The sequence below is a fragment of the Aricia agestis genome, chromosome 14, assembly GCF_905147365.1.
Source record: "Aricia agestis chromosome 14, ilAriAges1.1, whole genome shotgun sequence".
NCBI classification, from domain to species: Eukaryota; Metazoa; Arthropoda; class Insecta; order Lepidoptera; family Lycaenidae; genus Aricia; species Aricia agestis.
The window spans coordinates 12,803,443-12,825,183 of record NC_056419.1 but is presented as its reverse complement, the minus strand read 5'-3'; the positions used below and the strand labels follow the sequence as shown (position 1 = coordinate 12,825,183).

Below are 21,741 nucleotides of genomic sequence, written 5' to 3'. Positions count from 1 at the left end.
GAACCCTAAAAAAGCGTCACCTATTGAAATATTTACAGTACCCGTCGGTGGCAGTGGCATTTGAGTCATTAATGAATGCCATCCGACTGCCCGACCCTCGGGGCCTCGCTTCATTCATCCTCGGTAATAAACAACAAAATTCTTGTTTAGAAAATTGTATTATTAATTAGAAGTACCTACTTACTATAACTGTATGTTTATTATAACTAAAATGTTATAGTTATAACTTATACCTATGTAACAATATACTTGTGGCGGTACCCACAATTCGCCTAACATTCCTGCATCGTGCTATCGAAGTTTTCTGAGCGCGTCGTCGGTATATATATTGTTACACTCAAAGACCGAAAACGCTCAGTGAGCGAAAAAATGGCTCACAACGCGTTGTGGTAATAGTGAAACGGCCACGACGCGAAATTTGCGTCGTGGCCCTAGTGAAAACGGCCACGACGCGTTGGTAATCACAGAAATACCACAAAACGAAATTTGTATCGTGGCTGACGTGCTACTCGACCACAACGCGTTGTGGTAATCGAGTAAAAAACCATGACGCGTCCTGAGCATTTAAAAACAGCCACGACGCGAATTCGTGTTCTGAAACCAGGCCGTGTTACGCAGGAGTAATTTTATAGCGCCCAAGTGTGCGCGCAATACACAAGAGCACTCTGGTTTCAATGAAACTAGGCCAGTTACGCAGGGGTAATTTTATAGTGCCTAAGTGTGTGCGCAATACACAAGAGCACATTACGCAAGAGTAGTTTTATAGTGTCCAAGTGTGTGCGCAATACACAAGAGCACTCTGGTTTCAATGAAACCAGGCCTGTTACGCAGGAGTAATTTTATAGTGCCCAAGTGTGTGCGCAATGCACATTACGCAAGAGTAGTTTAATAGTGCCCAAGTGTGTGCGCAATACAGAAGAGCACTCTGGTTTCAATTAAACCGGGCTAGTTACGCAGGAGTAATTTTATAGTGCCCAAGTGTGTGCGCAATACACAAGAGCACATTACGCAAGAGTAGCTTTATAGTGCCCAAGTGTGTGCGCAATACACAAGAGCACTCTGGTTTCAATGAAACCAGGCCAGTTACGCAGGAGTAATTTTATAGTGCCCAAGTGTGTGCGCAATACACAAGAGCACATTACGCAATAGTAGTTTTATAGCGCCTAAGTGTGTGCGCAATACACAAGAGCACATTACGCAAGAGTAGTTTAATAGTGCCCAAGTGTGTGCGCAATACACAAGAGCACTCTGTTTTCAATGAAACCAGACCATTTACGCAGAAGTAATTTTATAGTGCCCACGTGTGTGCGCGTGTAAAAGTCAGTCCTGCACCTGATCTCCCGCCAGCGCTCCATTGGGTTATGAGAGTAAAGAATAGTGCTCTTGTGTATTGCGCACACACTTGGGCACTATAAAATTACTCCTGCGTAACTGGCCTAGTTTCATTGAAACCAGAGCGCTCTTGTGTATTGCGCACACACTTGGGCGCTATAAAATTACTCCTGAGTAACTAACCTGGTTTCAGAACGCGTCGTGGCCGTTTTCATTAGGGCCATAACACGGATTCGCGTCAACTCAGAATGCGTCATGGTTTTTCTCGATTACCACAACGCGTTGCGGTTGAATAGCACGTCAGCCACGAGTCACGACACGAATTTCGCTATGTGGTATTTTTGTGATTACCCTACGCGTCGTGGCCGTTTCACTATGACCACAACGCGTTGTGAGCCATTTTTTCGCTCACTGAGAGTTTTCGGTCTTTGAGCGTAACATATTATACGACAAATGAAATGTATCACGTTGGCCTCGGTCTGACCGAATACTATCTCGCTCGGTCGGAAGATCTTCCTTTTCGGCCGCCACTAACAACGTTAAATTGGTGACCACCACAGATTTTTTTTCCTGTTCTGAGGTTACCACCGACAAGAACACGACGTATCCTTCTGGACATCAATCATCATCAACACTCCCCGCCCATCCGCACCACGTCAGCAGACATCAAGCATAACCGGGTCGCCTCGACCATAAGCCGCGTTAGGCTTCCGCGCCGGCCGAACCCGTGTCTGGCTTGAACGGAGCAGCCATAGGCTACAATGACGGGTTAACAAGCAGAGCACGGGGTCCCTCTCCTGGTCATTGCACGCGTAGCTTCGGCCCACACCTGACAACACAAGCGCATCGAAGAATACTACAGGATCTTCCTTTTCGGCCGCCAGTAACAACATTAAATACTTATACAAATTCGTCTTCTAAAATTGAAACAATGACACAATAACTCACTCTTCCAAAAACTTTATGAGATAGCTCCAATGCACCTTATACATTATATATAATATTTGAGAGTTAAGTAGCAGTAACTTTTCCATCGCGAAGGGTAAGTAAAATCTTACTTGGGATAAAATATAATTAATTATGTTAATATTCATAGAATGATAGAAATATGGTATGGTAAGACTTTAAACAGAAAGGTTTTAGAGCAAAACCAAAGTTGAATATTATGCTTTATTGATTTAAGGAGTGTGTAAAATTGTAACAATATGATCATAAAAAAGTCAATTCATAAGTTTAGCTACTTTTACTGTCTTAGATCATGAAAATTGTATTTCAAGACTTCTGTGACTTAATTTATTTAAAAAAAAAACAGTTTTACAATAGCTATAGTCAACAATGTATACAACCATGAACCAAGGATTAAAATTATGATAGTAATTACAAAATTTAGTTAATTTTTCTACCCATCTTGAGAAATAATGACTTTCATGATTTTGAATTCTATGGTCTAACAGTTTTACTTTGTATAAATTATCAATCATAATTATTATTACATCTACAACTTAGAGTAACAATAATGAGGTATTCATTTTGTCCTAATTCCTAGTTACAAATACGTGATCTTTATAGTATTTTAGTTCTTCAATACTTTCTTTAATATCACTTAAACCTCTATGAGCGAATTTCTTCTGTGGTATATTTGAATACTCTTTTGGACACCATCTTCGTGCCAGTTCTTTCACCGTGCTTACATCGATTATTCTATAATGTAAATATGAATTAAATTTAGGCATGTATTTATATAGGAATAGTCTATCCATGTAGACACTGTTACCAGCTAAGGGGCACCTATTTTCCGGCACATGTGTACTAACAAATTTTAATATCTGTTTCTCTGCTTCCTCAACAGAAATCCTTGAATTCAGACTATCCTTTGTCAAGCCACTCTGTAAAAAACAGTAATAGATTAATGTAGTTAATATATTAATGTAAAATGGGGGTCTTTTGTATGATTCTAAATTAAATCAATATTCATAAAAGCACTTCAGCATAAAATGGACATCCAGCATACATTAGATACTTATCCTGAACACATTTTTTTCTGAATATTATGATGAATTGAGCCAAAATAAATCTATTAAAAAAATATAATTTGACAAAATTTAACACAACTCTGTATACCTCACCATGATGAGCTTTGCACCAATCACCCATTTGATCTAAAACTTCCCGTGGTTGGTGTATAACTACGTTTGGCCCCTCTGCCACAATGTTTAAGTCAGCGTCTGTCACCAGGCATGCTATTTCCATAATATGATCCTTGTTGATATCCAAGCCAGTCATTTCCAAGTCCACCCATACAATTCTTTTACCAATACTTTGAGATGAGCTCATTTTTACTGTTGCATTAAATAAACCTGAAAGGAAAGGTAAAATATGAGCAATGAAACAGTAAATTAATAATATAGTCTGTGTAAACACAAAAACATTTGCAATTATATATTAATATCGTATAAACCAATGAAAAGTCCACTGTAGTCTGTAAGTAATAGCAATATAATACTATAAAAGCCGAGCTTTGTGAGGGCTTGCGGTCTTCACACGCCAGCGTCACACGATGACACATCTAAATATTAATTAAAAATTACTATGTTAAAGCACAAATCAATAGGCGTGATAGTTTTTCCGTAAAGTATAAAAAGTGTACCACAAAATCACGGAATATATAACACTAGTTAGTGTTATAATAATAATTATATTCCGTGCACAAAATGTTCAGGTTGTGGGATATACTAGGGCTCGCCGTTCGCTTCGCTCGCCATGATTATTAAATTTATCTTATAAGCAAAATATTATACTGTATTATTGTTAGATTTTCACGAGAATACTACATTATTCTCATGTAAAGAGGTTATGCGTGAACTCACAGTTATTTCTTCCAACTCCTGGTCGTATACATTTATAGAACCATCCTATATTTCTAGCTAATAAATTCATTTATAACTTACAAGTAGAGAATAATTGATTAATTTTTCTATTACTTGAAAATTAAAACTTAAAAATCCAAAAACACAAGATTTTAAAAAAGCCTTCTAACTTCTTCGTCTTCTTGCTTTTTTGAGTGACATTTTATTTTTCTTTCAGTACAAATAATGCCGCGGCCGCATATGTGTCTATTGTACGAAGCTTCGTGCTAATGAGGGATTTTCCTATTTTTTAAATTTGATTGTCAAACAGTTTCCATTTTAATAACTAGATGGCGTATGGGTAGACAACTATCGGTAATACATTGTGGTAATACCAGTGAATACCATCAATAATTGCTACAAAACTGGGCAAAAGAATGTAAAACTTGATACATTTCAATTTGAAAAAGACGCAATAATATTCCAATAAATAGGATAATAAAGCGATGTTTTAGCTAAAATTCACGGAAGAAATAGCCGTATTTACCGATATTCACACCAAATGTCACCGGAATTTTGGTTTTGACAACATCTTACCTGCACTTGTGCAAGATAACGGATATTTAATGGCTAATATTTTACCAATAATGAATATCAAAAACCCAAATAACACAATTTGGGAAAAAATAATAAAAACCACACCAACAATAAAAAGGAGAAGAAGTTTGAAAGTGACATACCCGCCAAAACTCTTTCAGTTGTCAAGTTTCAGTTTGACAAGTTTTTATTATGTCAGCGTGTTCCTAAACTATTACCAGTGTACTGGTCTAATCGCTTAGGCCAATGATCGCTTAGGTTTACGACATAAGCCTATAATGCAGTATATATTAAGTCTATGGCTTAAGATATTTTGATTTATGTCACACTTGACAGTACACTGATATTTTTATTTATTTATTTTATTTATTTATTTATTCGGTATAGTAACAGACAGCAAAGTAAGTAATACAGTTAACAATAATAAACAAAAGAAGTAACATTTTACCATGCAGTCCAATAAATACTATACACAACATTAAAAAAAATCAATAATAATAATAGCAAATGTCAAGTACATACTCTAATAATTACACTAAAATATTTAAATAAGTAATTTAACAATTATTAGAATTGCGACTGTCACAGACACACATGTTTTTAATACAAAGGTAGGTACTCAATATCATTAACTACAAAACACAAATAATAATAAAAATAAATTCATTGCGACCAAGAAGCATAACATATTGTGACATAGATAAAAATATAATAAAACAAAAAAAAAAAACTCATACATTCCCTAAAATAAGTCAGACTTAAGGATTATACTAATATTAAATTAAATTCATATAAAAATAATTTTTGTTTTTCATATAAAAATTCTTGCAAACCAGCTAAGTATGCTTATAGGACGATACTTAGAAACTGACTCTCTGCTACCATCCTTGTAAATAGGCGTGATTCTAGCTATTTTCCATAGAGATGGAAAACAACCTTCATTTAATGATTGATTGAAGATCAAAGTCAAAGGCAATGCTAACGTTGAAGCACAGAAACGTATAAATATAGGCAGTATTCCATCAGGACCAGCGCCCTTTGATAAATCAATAGTTTTCAATTTCTGCAAAACGTCATCTAGTTGTATACTAAAATTAGATATTGTTAAATGGGAAGAGTCAAATTTTGGTATATAGTTTGCTACTGTAGTATTTTCATATACCGACGAGAAATCAATGAGTTTTTAGTAACATAGAATATCATTGCGAGAAATAGTCAGCGAATAAATTAGCAATGTCTTCACCTTTTTTGGAAACACAACCCATATGAAGTCAGTGATGCCAACCTGCAGATAATTTCAAATCTAGAAGTGTCTATCCTTACGCCTAGTTATCTAGTTAAGACCCAGTTTCATCAAGCAATGTTAAAAAATAATGGCTTGTTAAATCAGTTAACGGCCTGTTAGAGCTATCGAGCGTTCCACCATGCCCTAATGTCATGTTAAATCACCTAACACGGTGTTAAATTTAATTCCTGCTATGGAGGGCCGTTAAATATTTAACAGGCTGTTATATGAGTCAAAATAACAACTTTCAAAGACAATAATATGCAATATCAATATAAGAATCTGTTTTGACTTTTGAGTCTTTCCGCCATGTTTCCGCTTCGTCCTTATTATTAATTATTTTCATAGTTATGAATAATTACTTATTTTCACATTGTCAAAAATTAAGCCTTCGGATTTTCCTTGACATTACAAATATACTAACTTGTATCAAAATTACCAAACCGAAATAACTAAATAAAAGTTTGTATTATGATTCATGTTTTCAGCTTTGACAGATAATAATTTAATAATTATATTACTTGGTAAATTAAGAAGAACTGTTATAGCGTAACAAATGTATGCGATCAGTGATGTTTTAATTTGGTCGCATTATCTACTATTATAGTACTATGGAAGAAAGTGACACATTGCAGCAAACATGTCGTATTAATCTTGTACATTGCAATTTCATCGCCTTATAACAAGAATGAACGAATCGATAGGTGTTCACTCGTTGTTCACTTATCATTGCATTTATTAATCCGCTGTTAAATTTTTACTGTGGGACATAAGTATTTTAACAGTCTGTTTAATTTTCCAAGGTCCGTTAAGTAATGCCTTGTTAGGATTTAACAAACAGAGGTTGGTGCAATTGGGTCTAAGATTGTTAAAATTAATATTAAAAAATATAAATGAAAATCCCTCATAAGACGATAGGGACCACAGTATAGCAATATTAGTCCCTATATGTCATATTGGTATAGGGACCGTGCAGAAACTATAGAGGGCGTCGTAATTCGACAGCAGCGACACGATGCGAGTAAAAGAAGTAACTTGTGAGTGACTTTGGCTTCGCATTCTCTTTGACCCCGGCTAGTTTTCCAATTATAAGAATGTACTCTATGCGGCTAGTTTATAAGTGTTTTTTTATATGTTTTATGTAAAATGATTTAATACTTACACTCCCAAGTTGCCACATGCGGCCGCGAGAACAACAACAGATTTCCAAGAATCCACGGTCGAAGGATTAAAGTAAAAGACTAGATGACGCCCGCAACTCCGTTGCGCCAAAAATAATTTATCGCGCGAGAACCGTACATTTTCCCGGAATAAAAAGTATCCTATGTCCTTTCCCGGGGCTCAAAGTAAATTCATACCAAATTTCAGCAAAATTGGTTCAGCGGTTTGGGCGTGAAGTGCTAACAGACGTCTACACTTTCGCATTTATAAAATTGAGTATGGATGAGTTTCTAACCGTAAACAAAGAACGAAAGCGTGAATAAAAATGTTTAAAGCTTATCTAGTTATCTAAGAAAATATCTGAAAAAGTAATTAGTAGTATCCATCAGCATCGAAAGTAAAAACTTGATAAATATTGCAATAAAATAATGAAGATGCAAAAATACTTAATAATTACTGAAAATGCTTGTGGATTAATAAAATAAAATAAGTTCACTAAAATAAATGCTTTTATTTCATCAACCTTCTGCGATTCGCTCGATACCATCTTTACAACTTTTGTCTATCACTATTTTTAACTAGTGTACCTCATCAGTGCAAACACTATATAAGTATTCTTTAAATAACACACAAAGACTGCACTATTAATAGTTTTCCTACTTGAAGAATCATCCTTTTGAGACCCAACACTTTCACAAGATGGTTCAAGATAAACACTTTTACGGAATACTATTATATTATATTCTGTGCCTCAGTGTTGAATTCCTGGCAGGACTTCTCCAAATTATCCTTACTTTTAATGCAACTTGTTGCATTCTAGTTGATGTCTTTGAAATTCTTTTTTAAAAGAGTTTTTTTTCTACCTATAACCTGTAAGTTATTTAAAAAAATATTTATTAGCAATATAAATTGTGACCGACACTACAGCCCAAAACGTGACCGACACTACACTCACTTTGTGCACCACACCTTAAAATGTATGTATCTCAGCACGTACAATATGAACTCTAAAATTATATAAAAGCAAATCAGTAATTAGTTAATTCATTAAAATGCTTTTTTTGAACTTAAACATCACAAAATCACTAATAATTTGTCAAAAAATAACTCAACACGAAATCTTCTAAAAAACTATTAACATAATAACCCAAGAGCCTGCGATAGGCAGACTTTCGTCATTTTTTTAAGCTAAAAATTTTCTCCCCCCCTCTCTATTTTCCCAACTCGGTCTGGCCCACAGCGTGGTGGAAAGACGGCGCGCGTGGGAGTGGTCCCATACACGCAATCTTCGCCCCCGGGCGGGGACCCTCGTGCGCCGCCGGGACCCTACCTGTCCCGGCCGAGACGAATGGATAACATCCCCCACGTTCGCCTGCGGGGAGGGGAAGGAACGCATCTTATGTTCGCACTCACGAGAAGAAGATGTCCGTCCTAATTTACTTTTAGATGCACATTTTTCAGTCTTGTAGAGAGCTAAATAGACTTCTGTCAGTTTCAGTTTTGATAGTTGTTGTTTAGAGATTCTTAAGTGATACATTATGCTGGTGTAGCTGTCTCCCGTCGCTAGTCGCACCTAATCTCATATCAGGAGGAATCACATCGTTCCTCCATGTTGTTTTCTTCTCTATATCTGGTAAAATCATAGTCAATAGCTCTTGAAAATCGCTTTCTGAACATCTAAAAAAAATTTTTATACCGAACCTATCATCAATTTTTAGTTCTTGATAAATATTGAAGGAACGAGGTTGCAGGTAGGGTCGGACCGGGAACCTATTTTTATTATTTCTTTGGAGAACTAAATCAACTATTGCTAAAACAACTTCCACGTCTTCTTCGTCGGAACTCATTTTTGAAATGAAATAAAAACATTAAACAATAACAAAAATAGGCGCAGCGGACGAGCGGTTTTGCAAACATGTTTTGGTAGGTAACATGTTTCGATAACATGTTTTGTTAAGTGCCTGACACACGTACGTCCTTAAACTGCCTTAAAGTACGCGGGTTTTAAGTTCGCGAACTTACTCAGCTCGCGTCGGTGATAGTCGTACGAACTTTAAGTACGCGGGTTTTAAGTCCGCGAACTTACTCGGCTCGCGTCGGTGACACACGAGTACACTGGGTTACCATGTTGTCGACGGAAGAAGCTTTGTGTTATTTAAGAATAATATCATATTACGTTTTAAAAACTAATAAGAAAAAACTAAATCGAAACGTTTGAGTGTATACGTCATGGAATTAATATGTACTACGTAGTACATATTAATTCCATGGTATACGTACGTACATATTTTTCACACAGATGAAAATTGAAAACCAATTTCGGTTTCGTTTGACAGCTCGAAATTGCTGCTGTATTCCGCTAGGTATATTAACTTTATGGTACCAAGGAGATTTATAGTTTGGACAATGAATTTTCTACGTCTACATGTAGGTACATCAGCAGCTGTTGGCCGCGACTTCGTCCGCGTGGACTTTAGTTTATAGTTATCCTGTCCCTACATCGATAGAGTCGTTTACGTGCAAATCAGAAAAGTACATATTCTAGTCCATGTAGGTACATCAGCAGCATCAGCTAGCGATGAACACCAATAAATTAATATTTTGTTTGATAACATAAAATAAATTGAGATTTTGTTGATTATTAAAGATTTAAAATTAAAAAACGTTTTATTTGACTGAAAAAATTTAATTAATTAATTATTTTTAGCATTAATTACAGTAAATTTTAACAGTAGCTTAGCAAATTTTGTATCAGTCGTGTTGGCAACACTGCCTGACGGCTCACGGCTCGCGGCTCGCGACTCGCAGTGCTGCCAGACGTACGAGTAAAATTCCAAGACGGCGAACTTATGCGGCAATCTTTAAGTACGCGAACTTTAGGTGACACACAGGCGAGTAAGGTCGTCGAGCCATAAGTCCGCGTACTTACTCGCGTGTCTGTCACCCCCTTTAGAAAATTTTCGCTGCGGACCCGGCTTAGGTCCCAATTTCACCAACGTCTATTAGTGTTAACAGCTTGTTAAAATGTCATGTCTTCTCTTTCATTCATATGTAAAACGAAAGAGATAACGTGATACTTATTCCAGCATTAACTTTAACAGTCCGCGTTGGTGAAATTGGGCCTTAGACTTCTAAATTTAGTGAAATAGAATAAGCACTTAAGCCGGCGGCGCCAGATATGTGCTTCAAAGTGGCATCCCGTTTCTTCATCCTAGCTTTTTTTCATGATCTTGACCCATGGACACCAAGCATCAATCAAATCCATCACAGTCCCAATTTTAAGAAAAATATCTGTCAACTGTCAAAATATTGACAAAAATTTTTGCTGTTTCGGAAATTTACATCATTGTCATGAAATAAACGATTTGTTTTTTCCTGGTTTTATAATTTCGACTCCATTGAAAAATAAAAATGAACAGATTAATTGTAAATAATTGTCGCTGCTTAAAGAAATCGAGTAAGTATATGGATATCGATGGTGGTATGGCTCTGTTAGAAGCCGTAACTTCTGTCTTCCACCATAACCTTTCCTACGATTTTGATGGATTATCGTGACTTCATCCATGTTTATAGAGTACAAGTCAATATACGGTTAGGATTTAATGGTACCATGGCTATACTTTAGAACTTCCAGAATGCTTATTTATCTAAACATGTCCCATTTCATTAAGATTAGTATCAATGATGTAAATATCACATGTTTATTGAAATTGATATGTGATGATATTTGTTTTAGTTTACGTTGGGCCCGGCTATAATTTATTTAAGTATATTACAAAATGAAAGGCACATTCGAGTTCAAGACTCTGAAATATAACTAGTTTTTGAGTACCTACTTAATGTAAAAAAATCTATTATTATGTTGATTTTTATTGATAACAAATAATGCAGGCAGTATGCGCATTGTTTTTACAAAACCTTACTTCCTGTTTTTCAGCATTATTATGGGAGACACGGAAATATCAAAACTTTCCATACATAACACTGTCAAGGTCACTGTCATATTACACAACTCAGCCTATTGGACTACAAAATGATATCACTCAAAAACCATTCAATAGCAGAACATTGTGTCCTGCCTTTGCCAGAGCCATATCAACAAGTCAATGGTACAATGAGAAGGAGCCACTCAAGCCATCATCGAAAGTAGAAGCAACTGTGGAAAACATAAAAAAAGGTATAGAAGATCAGGAGAAACTTCCTAAGAAGGTGGAGGTAAAGAAAAGCATAAAAGAAAGGATTATGGATGAAGTGAGACATTATTATCATGGGTTTAGGTTACTAGGTATAGAAATCAGAATTTCTACATCATTAGCTCTCAGAATATTGAAAGGGGAATCCCTAACACGCAGGGAACACAGGCTACTCGTCACAACCATAGGCGATTTGTTCCGGATGATACCATTTATTGTTATCCTACTTATACCATTCTTAGAGTTTACTTTACCAGTTTTGATTAAACTGTTCCCCAACATGCTGCCATCCACATTCGAAAGTAGCAGCCAAAAGGAGGCTAAACTAAAACAGCATTTAAAGGTTAAGCTAGAGATGGTAAAGTTCTTCCAGGAGACACTAGATCAAATGGCCCCACAAGCTAAAAACAGGCATTCAGAACTAGCTAAGGAATTCTCTGCTTTCTTTACCAAAATAAGAGCTACAGATGACGTAGCAACGAGCGAAGAAATCATGAAGTTCTCCAAACTATTTGAAGATGAAATCACACTGGATTCACTTCAAAGACCGCATTTAGTTGCATTGTGTAAAGTATTAAATGTCTCCACTATTGGGACGGGTGCGATGTTGAGGTTTAATTTGAAGATGAAGCTACGGTCGTTGTCCGCTGACGACAAGATGATTGCTAAGGAGGGTGTGGACAGTTTGAACTTTAGTGAGTTACAGCAGGCCTGTAGAGCAAGAGGCATGAGAGCGTATGGTGTTTCCGAGGAGAGATTACGAAAGGAGTTACGAAATTGGTTGGATCTGTCGTTGAATGAGAAAGTTCCTCCGTCGCTTCTGCTGTTGTCTAGAGCTCTTATGGTACCAGATCATGTACCCACAACATACAAACTGAAGGCAACTATTTCTGCTCTGCCAGAACAAGTTGCAACACAAACTAAGGCTGCCATTGGTGAAAGAGAGGGCAAACTTGACTTTAAGGTAAATATTAACATCGTCACTAGTTACATTCATTCTTTCATTGCACCATAGAAAATATACACATGTATGTCTGAGTACTGATTGCATCTATAAAATAAATTAATGACATAATAAAAAGATATATAAATATCCTTTACATTACTAACTAGCTGTTGGCCGCGACTTCGTCCGCGTGGACTTTAGTTTATAGTTATCCTGTACATCGATAGAGTCGTTTACGTGCAAATCAGAAAAGTATATCGTGTGGGAACCGCACATTTTTCCGGGACAAAAAACATTCCTTGTCCCAGATTCAAATTAGTCCTCCAGCCCAGGGCTGTAGCTAGAGTCAGATTTGAGGTAGGGCAGCATTGGTTACAGGTAGGGCGGAAGTAAAAAAAATATTCGTAATTGATTGATTTTCTTGGGTTTTGGTATTTTTAAGGTAGGGCATTATGATTTTAAGGTAGGGCATTGCCCCACAATGCCCCCCCCCTAGCTACGGCCGTGCTCCAGCCCTATCTCCAATCTCCATGCCAAATTTCATCAAAATGAATTATTAAATAGTTTAGGCGAGAATCATAAAAGTTTATTGTGCGGGAACCGCATATTTTCCGGGATAAAAAGTATCCCTTGTCCTTTCCCGAGACTGAAAGTATTGCCATACCAAATTTCATCAAAATAGATTGAATAGTTTAGGCGATAATCATAAAAGTTTATGGTGTAGTAACCATACATTTTTCTGAGACAAAATGTATCCTATGTTCTTTTTCGGGACTCAAAGTATCTTTATACCAAAGTTCAGCAAAATGGGTCCAGCCGTTTACGCGTGATGTCGTGACCACGCGAAATATAATTTCACAGACAAATTAGTGCACAAAAAAAACCAGATAAGAAATAGACCACGTAAAGGATCATAGGCTAGATCCTTTACGTGGTCTATTTCTTATCTGTGCCAAATGACATAAAAATTGCTCCAGTAGTTCGTAAGATAAGCCCTTTCAAATAATTTCCCCTGATTTTTTTTTCCACATTTTCCTCTATTTCTTAGCTCCTATTAGTCTTAGCGTGATAAAATGTAGCCTATAGCCTTTCTCTATAAATGGGCTATCTAACACTGAAATAACTTTTCAAATCAGACCAGTAGTTCCTGAGATTAGCGCGTTCAAATAAGCCCTTTCAAGTAATTCCCCCCGTTTTTTCCACATTTTCCTCTAGTCATAGTCTTAGCGCAATAAAATATAATCTATAGCCTTTCTCGATAAATGAACTATCTAACACTGAAAGAATTTTTCAAATCGGTCCAGTAGTTTCTGAGATTAGCATGTTCAAATAAGCCATTTCAAATAATTTGTCCCGTTTTTTCCACACTTTCCTCTATTTCTTCGCTCGTATTAGTCTTAGCGTGATAAAATATAGCCTATAGCCTTCCTCGATAAATGGGCTATCTAACACTGAAAGAATTTTTCAAATCGGACCAGTAGTTCCTGAGATTAGCGTGTTCAAACAAACAAACAAACTCTTCCCAATTATAATATTAGTATACATAGATAAAATAGATTGCGTAATATGATAATATTATGGTGGTGATTGACTGGTACTTACGTAATTGTTATTATTCGTTGATGCTATCCCTGAGACCCTGATATAGGTGATGGGTAAAAAAGGCTGTGAAACAGTTTATTTTTGCTTTCAAATGGTATACAATAATTATTGTATCAAGTACATAGGATTAATTACTGTATTAAATTTATTTTCATTTCAGGCCAAAGCTGAAGCAATCAAATTGGAGGAACAGAAAATTAAAGAAGAGAAACAGGAAATGCAAGAAGCAGAGCGAGAGAAGCAGCTGCTTGAAGCGAAGAAGAGAGAGAAAGAAGAACTCAAAGACAAGGCACCGATCATCTCCGAGGATATTACTCCGATCATGGTAGACCCTGCACCAGTGATCGCTGTAGATTCCAAACCGAAAACTGAAGAAGGCCTGTCTAGCAAGGACATGGAAGTGATAGAGGATGCTTTAGAAAAATTAGGTATGTTTTTGCATTTTGTATATGATTGCTTTTTTCTTGAGTAATAATATTTTTTTATGAATAATGAGGAAAGCAAGTTACTCATGGTGTTTTTAAGTTACTTATTACAAAAGGATATAGGACACAAACCTTTAACAACAATAGTTAATATATTTTATGTTATATAATTGCATATTATGTAGAATTTTGTGCATTGACTTTTCTCTACTTGTGTATTTCACATGTAAATAAAATATTATATAATATTCTCAGTGCGTAAACACGATAATTATATTATTAGAGCGTGAGCAAAAGACATAATATTAATGAAAGTCCTATTTATTAAATAAATATATTCATTAATACTTTTCATACTCTTTCTTTATTATAAATGCGAAAGTGTGTCTGTCTGTCTGTGTGTCTCTCTATCTGTCTGTCTGTCTGTTACCTCTTCACACGCAAACCGCTGAACGGATTTTGCTGAAATTTGGTATGAGTATTTGGACTTTGAGTCCCGGGAAAGGATACAGGATACTTTTTATCCCGGAAAAATGTATGGTTACCGCGCGATAAACGAATTGAAATATAACTAGATGACGCTAGTTGTATTATTGTAATTTGTATAAAATTTTGTATATGAAAATCATAGTTTGGACCCAAGTAAAGTTCTCTATTTATATGATGACACATAATTTTTACACTTACAGCGGAGCAGAAGAAGTCTTTGTTAATTGAAAAGGAAAGCATTGAGGAGTTGAAGGAAGAACTGTCTGAGTACAGTGAGGACGTTAAGGAGATGGATGAGATGGTGAAGACCAAGCTGGCTGACATCAAACTGACCAAGGGTGCTAGAAGGTATGTGAATTTATGTATATATATAATATATAAATTGTTAATACCGTTCAATTATAAAAATATAACTTTTAAAATATTTCAAATATTTTCAAGTAGAAGATAACTTGCTACTTGGCTGCACAGCACATAGATACATCTCTGATCCTTTCTTTTTTTTTTTTTAATGAAATAAGGGGGCAAACAAGCAAACGGGTCAGATGATGGAAAGCAATTACTTCCGTCGCCCATGGACACATCAGAAGAGCTGCAAGTGCGTTGCCGGCCTTTTAAGAGGGAATAGGGTAATAGGGGGGGGGGGGGGGGTAGGGATAGGAAGGGAAGGAAATAGGGGAGGGTAGGGAAAGGAATAGGGTAGGATGTTGGGCCTCCGGTTTCCTTTACTTTCATAACACAGGGACGAATAATCTGACCGCTGAGAGATCAGGGGCAGGACCGACCATATGCTCATCTCACCCTCCATGTCTTGATATCACCTTGCCAGTTGCCAGTCAGTTGCCGTTGAATCAGAATTGAATCGAGAATCGAATCTCGATCTCAAAGCTTTTGCTACTTCTGACATAATATATGCTAGCGCTAGATGTGGCTCAAAATGGAACTAATTCTCTTTTCTCTCAACGGCTTTTCCTACTCCTTACAACTTAGCTAGCGCACGATCTTTCAGCGGCTCAATTTAAAACTAATCAGACTCGTAAATCAAAATCGTATTAGTTTCGGGGATAAGACTGCTGAAATAAGGAAGCTAATGACATAATCTCTAATTCCAGACTATACCGTGCTGTGAACAATATGATCAACAAATTAGATTCCGCATTATTAGAGCTAGAAAGCAAAGAGAAGGAACTCATATCTACGCTGGAACAGACGAAGACAGAACCACAGAAGGCTAAAGAACACCTCATTCAAATCGACGAACTGATGCATTCCATTAAGAGCTTACAGAAGGTACTCAGATACTAAGTTTTATATGTCATATTGTTTTTTTTGGTGCAATAAAGTGTTTTCATTCATTCATTCATTCATTCAAGGTTCCAGACGAGGCTAAACTGAAGCTGATACAGGATGTACTGGGCAGGCTAGATGACGATTTCGACGGTCAGCTCAAAATTGATGATGTTTTGAAGGTATGTTATGCATAAGGATTTGCTTAGGGACGGTGAAACTTACCTTATCAACTTTTATGAAGGATTCTTTAGTGACATGTCATGTCTATGACATCATTAAAGAATTAAAGAAAGTTTTATAATATAATATTTTAAAATATATTGCCCTAAGCCTAACTTGGCGCTTTTGTAGAATGATCACTATAATAATTTTGTGATCAGTAGCGTGCTCAAAATTTTATGGCGCGTGCCACTTCTGGCACGCTTGCCATTGGTTCGCAATCTCTGGCTTAGGATATAAATTAGTAATTATTATAGAATCCGGAAATCCGGAATATTTTGCTACAAATTGGTATTATTAATGTTGACCACGATAAAAAAGGCTTGGAAAATTTTGGACTTATGTTTAAATTGGAATGGAATTACGATCAGCATACTTAGCATAGCCACCAAAGAAAGGTATTCTTTCTGCAAAATAATGGACACTTCTACTGAGACCATGCTAACCCGGCTGAAATTCAAAGAAAAAATTCGGATTCGAAAGAGTTCGAGTAGCAGTATTATAAGAAAGACTTATATAAATATAAAAGTATCATAATAATTAATAAAGCATCATAATAGTACAGATAATTATTTCAAGGATAAAACTTATCATTCTTGTAACAATCGCTTTTTCCGCATAGTATCTGTTTCATTAGGTAATATTTCAGTTTGATATCAAAGGACATAAGATATTATCTATCCCAGTAAAATGTACGGTTATGTAGTTGCGGCCGTCCGCGCGTCATCAAGTTACATAATATAATCCTAAGAGCTGAAAATCTCTACTTATACTGTCTCATTGCTATCTCTCTTCTGCTTATGTATGACTAGATTGCTATCACGTTTACATTGTACAATCGTGCTAGATTAATTTTATTTAGATTAGATAGATCAAGAAGAAGATATAAACATTAAACAAGTTTCACGTCATTGCGTATTGCGTACCATTATTTTATAAAATTAAATTTCTTTTATTCTTATTATATTATTACCAGATGATGCCCTCAACTCCGTTGCGCCAAAAGTAGTTTATCGCACGGGACTCCTACATTTTTCGCGATAAAAAGTATCCTATGTCTAATGTCCTTTCCCGGGACAAAGTTTCAGCTAAATCGGTTCAGTGGTTTGGGCGTGAAGAGGTAACAGACAGACAGATAGACAGACACACTTTCGCATTTATAATATTACTTTATATTTATATTTGACTACATCTTTCTTCTTATATATAAAATTCTCGTGTCACAATGTTAGTTACCGTGCTCCTCCGAAACGGCTTTACTGATTATACTAATTATTGTTATACTCTTTACAGATGCTCGAGATTATAGGTAATGAGAACGTCAATCTATCGGAGAAGCAAATGGCCGAACTGATAGATCTACTCGACAAGGAGGAGATTCTAGAAGTTGAGAGCAAGATACAGAAGGCTTTGGACAAAGCGGCCAAGGCGGCCAAAGAACAGGATAAAAGTGCTGATGCTGATGGGAAGGTGGGTGTTTTTGCTATCAATGATTATGCTATTTTAAGAAATTGATCCATAGGCAGATGGTGGAATTCAGCCGACAGTTCACGACTTAATTGAATTGATACAATCCGAACAAATGACGTGTGTCAGTTAACTGCCTATGAATCAATTTCCTCGATGGTACATACGGCTATAAATTATAATCCAGTCTGGATTCTATATTCTCGTAAACGTCAAACATAGAGTTTTGACCTAATTGAAGGAAAAATATATTGTTTTATTATGTAACCAAGACTGTAACGAAAACATATTATTGTTCTTCTAACAAATAAGGAATAACTAATAATAACACATTTACTTTATGGTAATTTATAAAATCTTATATAACTTTTGCTATGTTGTATAATATATAAGTACAGGTTATGATTCTTAAAATTAATTACATTCATATTAACAAAATAATTTATAATTTAGGTTAAGCTTGTTAGCAAATTACTCATCTTCCATTGTCATACTTCCGAGAATAAATGAATTGCTTCCTTTGTTTCAGAGTTTATTCGACTTGATACGCGAAGCCCAGAAAAGGCGGGAGATGAAAAAGGCGGTTGAGAAATTCGGAGAGCAACGGAACATGCCGAAGAGCGAAGACATCGTCACAAAAACAGCAGCGAAACCGGAGGAAAGCAGTAAACGACCCGAAAGCCATTGAGTGACTGCGTTGTTAGTAAATGTGTAAATATGAATGTAGCGGTTTCATAGTTTACGCTTTCCTGGCAGTTTGCCGCGGCAAATTCGAAAGGATGTCGTTCGGTGTTCGATTTCAGGGTTGCCAACTGTAAAATAGTGCGTTCTAATTACAAATTGTGATGGTTTAACATTTTTAACTTTTCAAAAACAGTACTTAAATATTTAAGGTCGTTGGAATGTTTTGTATTGTCCATTTCATTTGTTCATAGTTGGTGATCCGAATATTTCAAATGCACTAATTTCGGTGCATGAGAGTATCTTACGTCATATATTTATGAAATTATTTATGAAACTGTACAAGTGTACATGTATGCCCTAACGACAATAAGGAATTTTCTAATGTAATATTTATGTGTATATAAAATTGATTCCATTACATACAAATACAGTTCTTGATGTATTTTTTAAGTTTCATAATATAATTTCTTTTAACATTATACTCAAAATACATTAAGATATCAGTACATAATATTATTACGTTTTTGCTTTGTGCAAAGTGTTTAATAATAAAAATGTCTAAAGTATTTCATTTGTATTTAATTTTTTGTTTATTTATCTAACCCAGCATTCTCTGGTTACTAACGTTATATTTTTCAATGTCCGTGTAATATTTAAAGAAGTCTATAAATTGTTAATTATTTACATATGTGTACAGTGACCAACTTTATGCCAAAATACTACATAATATGAAGCTTCTATAAAACTGTTCTGTTACAACAGAAACTTTTTAGTTTTAATTTAACTGTTTTGGCAAATATGGTATTTATTTACGATGATTCATTCATGCATTTCTGTGATCGCTACATCTGTTAAGTAATTTTTTTAGTTTACGTTTATAACTATAGTTAGCACAAATTGTCTGACAAATATTTTATAATCGTTGTTAAGTTAAATTATATTACACTTTTCAGCTGTATGTTAAAGTGCATCAAATGCTCCCTTAGTACAAGATTGTGTACGGAACATAAAACATATTCATATTTTGCTGAAAAATTTTGTAAAGGAATCAAGGCAAAAAGTTTTCAAAATAAATAATCTTGACTAACTGTAAGGGTATAAGAGAATACAAATGTCGTAAGAAAACGCTCATTTTATTTCTTCCCCACAAAGTGTCTATGGCACTCTATGTTAGGGGGGGGGGGGGGGGGGGGGCGACGCTGGGCGACTGCCCAGGGCGCCGAACGCAAAAGGGGCGGCTTTTTTTAGCACTATCAGCACCCTAGGCGCCGCGACGGAGAAATCTTGCCCAGGGCGCTGGTAGTGCTAAAACCGGCCCTGAATGTAAATCACCCTTATGTATGAAGTACGACAGTATACGTATTACGTATCTAAGGTCACCAGGATCTGAAGGCGAAGTATGACAGATTTTCAAAAAAATATCCTTGATCATTGGATAAATCTTAGGGCCAACGCTAAAACACGGGCGGATGCGGGCGCGGGCGCATGCGTCGGAAGACGGGGGGCACCCGTCGCGTGCGCCCATCTCATTTAGCGATGCTAGTATAATTTTTATGTCGAGCGTGTACACTTGTGTTAAGTAGATTACCATAGATTGTTTACTAATTTATTATTTGGCACAAAGACGTCAACGGAAACAACGTCGATTGCGAAAAGCGTGCGCCCACGCCGTATGCCCGCCGTCCGTCGCGCGTGTGACAGTCCGTCGCCCGCGTCCGCGCTCCGTCAAATTATCAACAATGTAGGTATCTACAAGGAATACATACTCGCCCTAAAGTATTATCACTAAAGTTTTGTTACACCCTGTATATAATACCCATACCCATTAACGTTCCTGTACCAGTAGTGCTAGCACGGCGACCAGCGGAAATGCGAAAGTATGGACAAACTGTGGAAATAAACCTAAGGTGCCGTTCCGATCTTTTTTCGTTTCGAAAAAATCAATTAAAATGCCTCTTTATGACAGACTATAGTCACAAACTGTGGAGATGAACTTAAGGTGCCGTTCCGATCTTTTTTAGTTCCGAATAATTCAATTGAAAAGCCACTTTATGACAGACTATAGTTCTAAAAATTCAAATACCTAATATCCTACATTATGACATATACTATAGTGTGTCATAAAGTGGCATTTTAATTGAATTTTTCGGAACGAAAAAAGATCGGAACGGCACCTTAGGTTTATTTCCACCTATTGTCCATACTTTCGTATTTCCGCTGGTCGCCGTGCTAGCACTACAGCTGTACTTAAGCATAAAGCATAATATACATATCAAAACATAAATAACAAATTTACAAGTGCATAACAGAATAATGTCTAAACTCGGCCGCACATTATCCGAAATTCTGATCAGAAAAATTCGGACGCCCCTCCCCGCTCATACATTTTGACACGTCAGAAATTCTGATAGTATGCATGTCTACAACAAAATGTATGAACAGAGTCCGTTCCGGCGGGCGTCCGAATTTTTCTGATCAGAAATTTCGTATAATGTGCGACCGGGCTAAAGCTATATTTTATGCACAGGGTGCATTTTCCAATATAATTGCACTTATATATAAGTACATATAGCGTCCCTAAAATCAGAATATGTGTGTCGGGCAATACTCGCATTTGCGCATTCGGGACTTTCAAAAGATCTATCGATTTTAGTAGGCTAGTATTACGACTTACGAGTATAGTATGTATCGTGATGTATCGTTGACAATGATATTCTACTTATACAGATATGTTACGTCCATACAATTTTCCGGCTTAAATCTCTTCCGAACAATTTTCAAATTCAAAATTGCAAACATTGACAAATTTGACAGATAAGTGAAACAAAAGATATGAAAAACCATTTACATAAAAGAGACAGTTCTATTTTTAAACGTCGAATCGTATCGCTGTCTATTTCTTTGCCTGAGCTATGACGAAAATTCGATTTTTTCCAGATTGTTCGAAAAAATAATTGAAAATGTAAATAATCAAGGTATTTATTGCAATCAAGACATGTGGTAAGAGATTCCATGTGTTTAATTTACTTTAGAGTCATAATTGGTACATTTTCGAAACACGCACGACGTCATTTTCAATTTATTTAGGTTAGACAAGACGCGGCACGTTCGTGACTGCGCTCGATGCAGACTAAACAACAGACGGCCCAATTGGGCCGTATTTGAATCTTCACAACGCACGCGGTAGTAACATATCTGCTTTGAG

General features: G+C 36.2%; 2 protein-coding genes across 3 annotated transcripts; one reads left to right on the top strand and one right to left on the bottom strand.

The window, feature by feature from the left end:
* Positions 1 to 2,564: 2,564 nt before the first annotated feature.
* Positions 2,565 to 16,955, bottom strand: LOC121733612 (oligoribonuclease, mitochondrial). 2 transcript variants are annotated; one of them, XM_042123911.1, is made up of 3 exons: positions 16,949 to 16,955; positions 3,454 to 3,689; positions 2,565 to 3,218 (listed from the first exon to the last, which is right to left on the bottom strand). In XM_042123911.1, exons 2-3 carry the CDS (start codon positions 3,664 to 3,666, stop codon positions 2,868 to 2,870), a joined length of 564 nt encoding a protein of 187 aa, XP_041979845.1. In that variant the 5' UTR covers positions 3,667 to 3,689; positions 16,949 to 16,955; the 3' UTR covers positions 2,565 to 2,867. The 2 variants fall into 2 exon arrangements, with proteins under 2 accessions (XP_041979845.1, XP_041979844.1); XM_042123910.1 differs by lacking the exon at positions 16,949 to 16,955 and adding an exon at positions 4,200 to 4,402.
* On the top strand, positions 10,553 to 19,658 carry LOC121733611 (mitochondrial proton/calcium exchanger protein). The gene is made up of 8 exons (XM_042123909.1): positions 10,553 to 10,678; positions 11,159 to 12,378; positions 14,123 to 14,390; positions 15,077 to 15,224; positions 15,989 to 16,166; positions 16,250 to 16,345; positions 17,679 to 17,855; positions 18,382 to 19,658. Exons 1-8 carry the CDS (start codon positions 10,633 to 10,635, stop codon positions 18,538 to 18,540), a joined length of 2,292 nt encoding a protein of 763 aa, XP_041979843.1. The 5' UTR covers positions 10,553 to 10,632; the 3' UTR covers positions 18,541 to 19,658.
* The last annotated feature ends 2,083 nt before the right edge of the window (positions 19,659 to 21,741 follow it).

Bases quoted from the DNA above. Each gene is read 5' to 3' on its own strand.
- LOC121733611 (XM_042123909.1), top strand. From the start codon at position 10,633: ATGAACAGATTAATTGTAAATAATTGTCGCTGCTTAAAGAAATCGA. The intron at 16,167-16,249 runs GTACTCAGATAC...CATTCATTCAAG, and splicing joins CCATTAAGAGCTTACAGAAG to GTTCCAGACGAGGCTAAACT. The intron at 16,346-17,678 runs GTATGTTATGCA...TACTCTTTACAG, and splicing joins AAATTGATGATGTTTTGAAG to ATGCTCGAGATTATAGGTAA.
- LOC121733612 (XM_042123910.1), bottom strand. From the start codon at position 4,269: ATGAATTTATTAGCTAGAAATATAGGATGGTTCTATAAATGTATACGA. The intron at 3,690-4,199 runs GTGAGTTCACGC...CTTTCCTTTCAG, and splicing joins AGGAGTTGGAAGAAATAACT to GTTTATTTAATGCAACAGTA. The intron at 3,219-3,453 runs GTATACAGAGTT...TGTTTTTTACAG, and splicing joins GCAAAGCTCATCATGGTGAG to AGTGGCTTGACAAAGGATAG.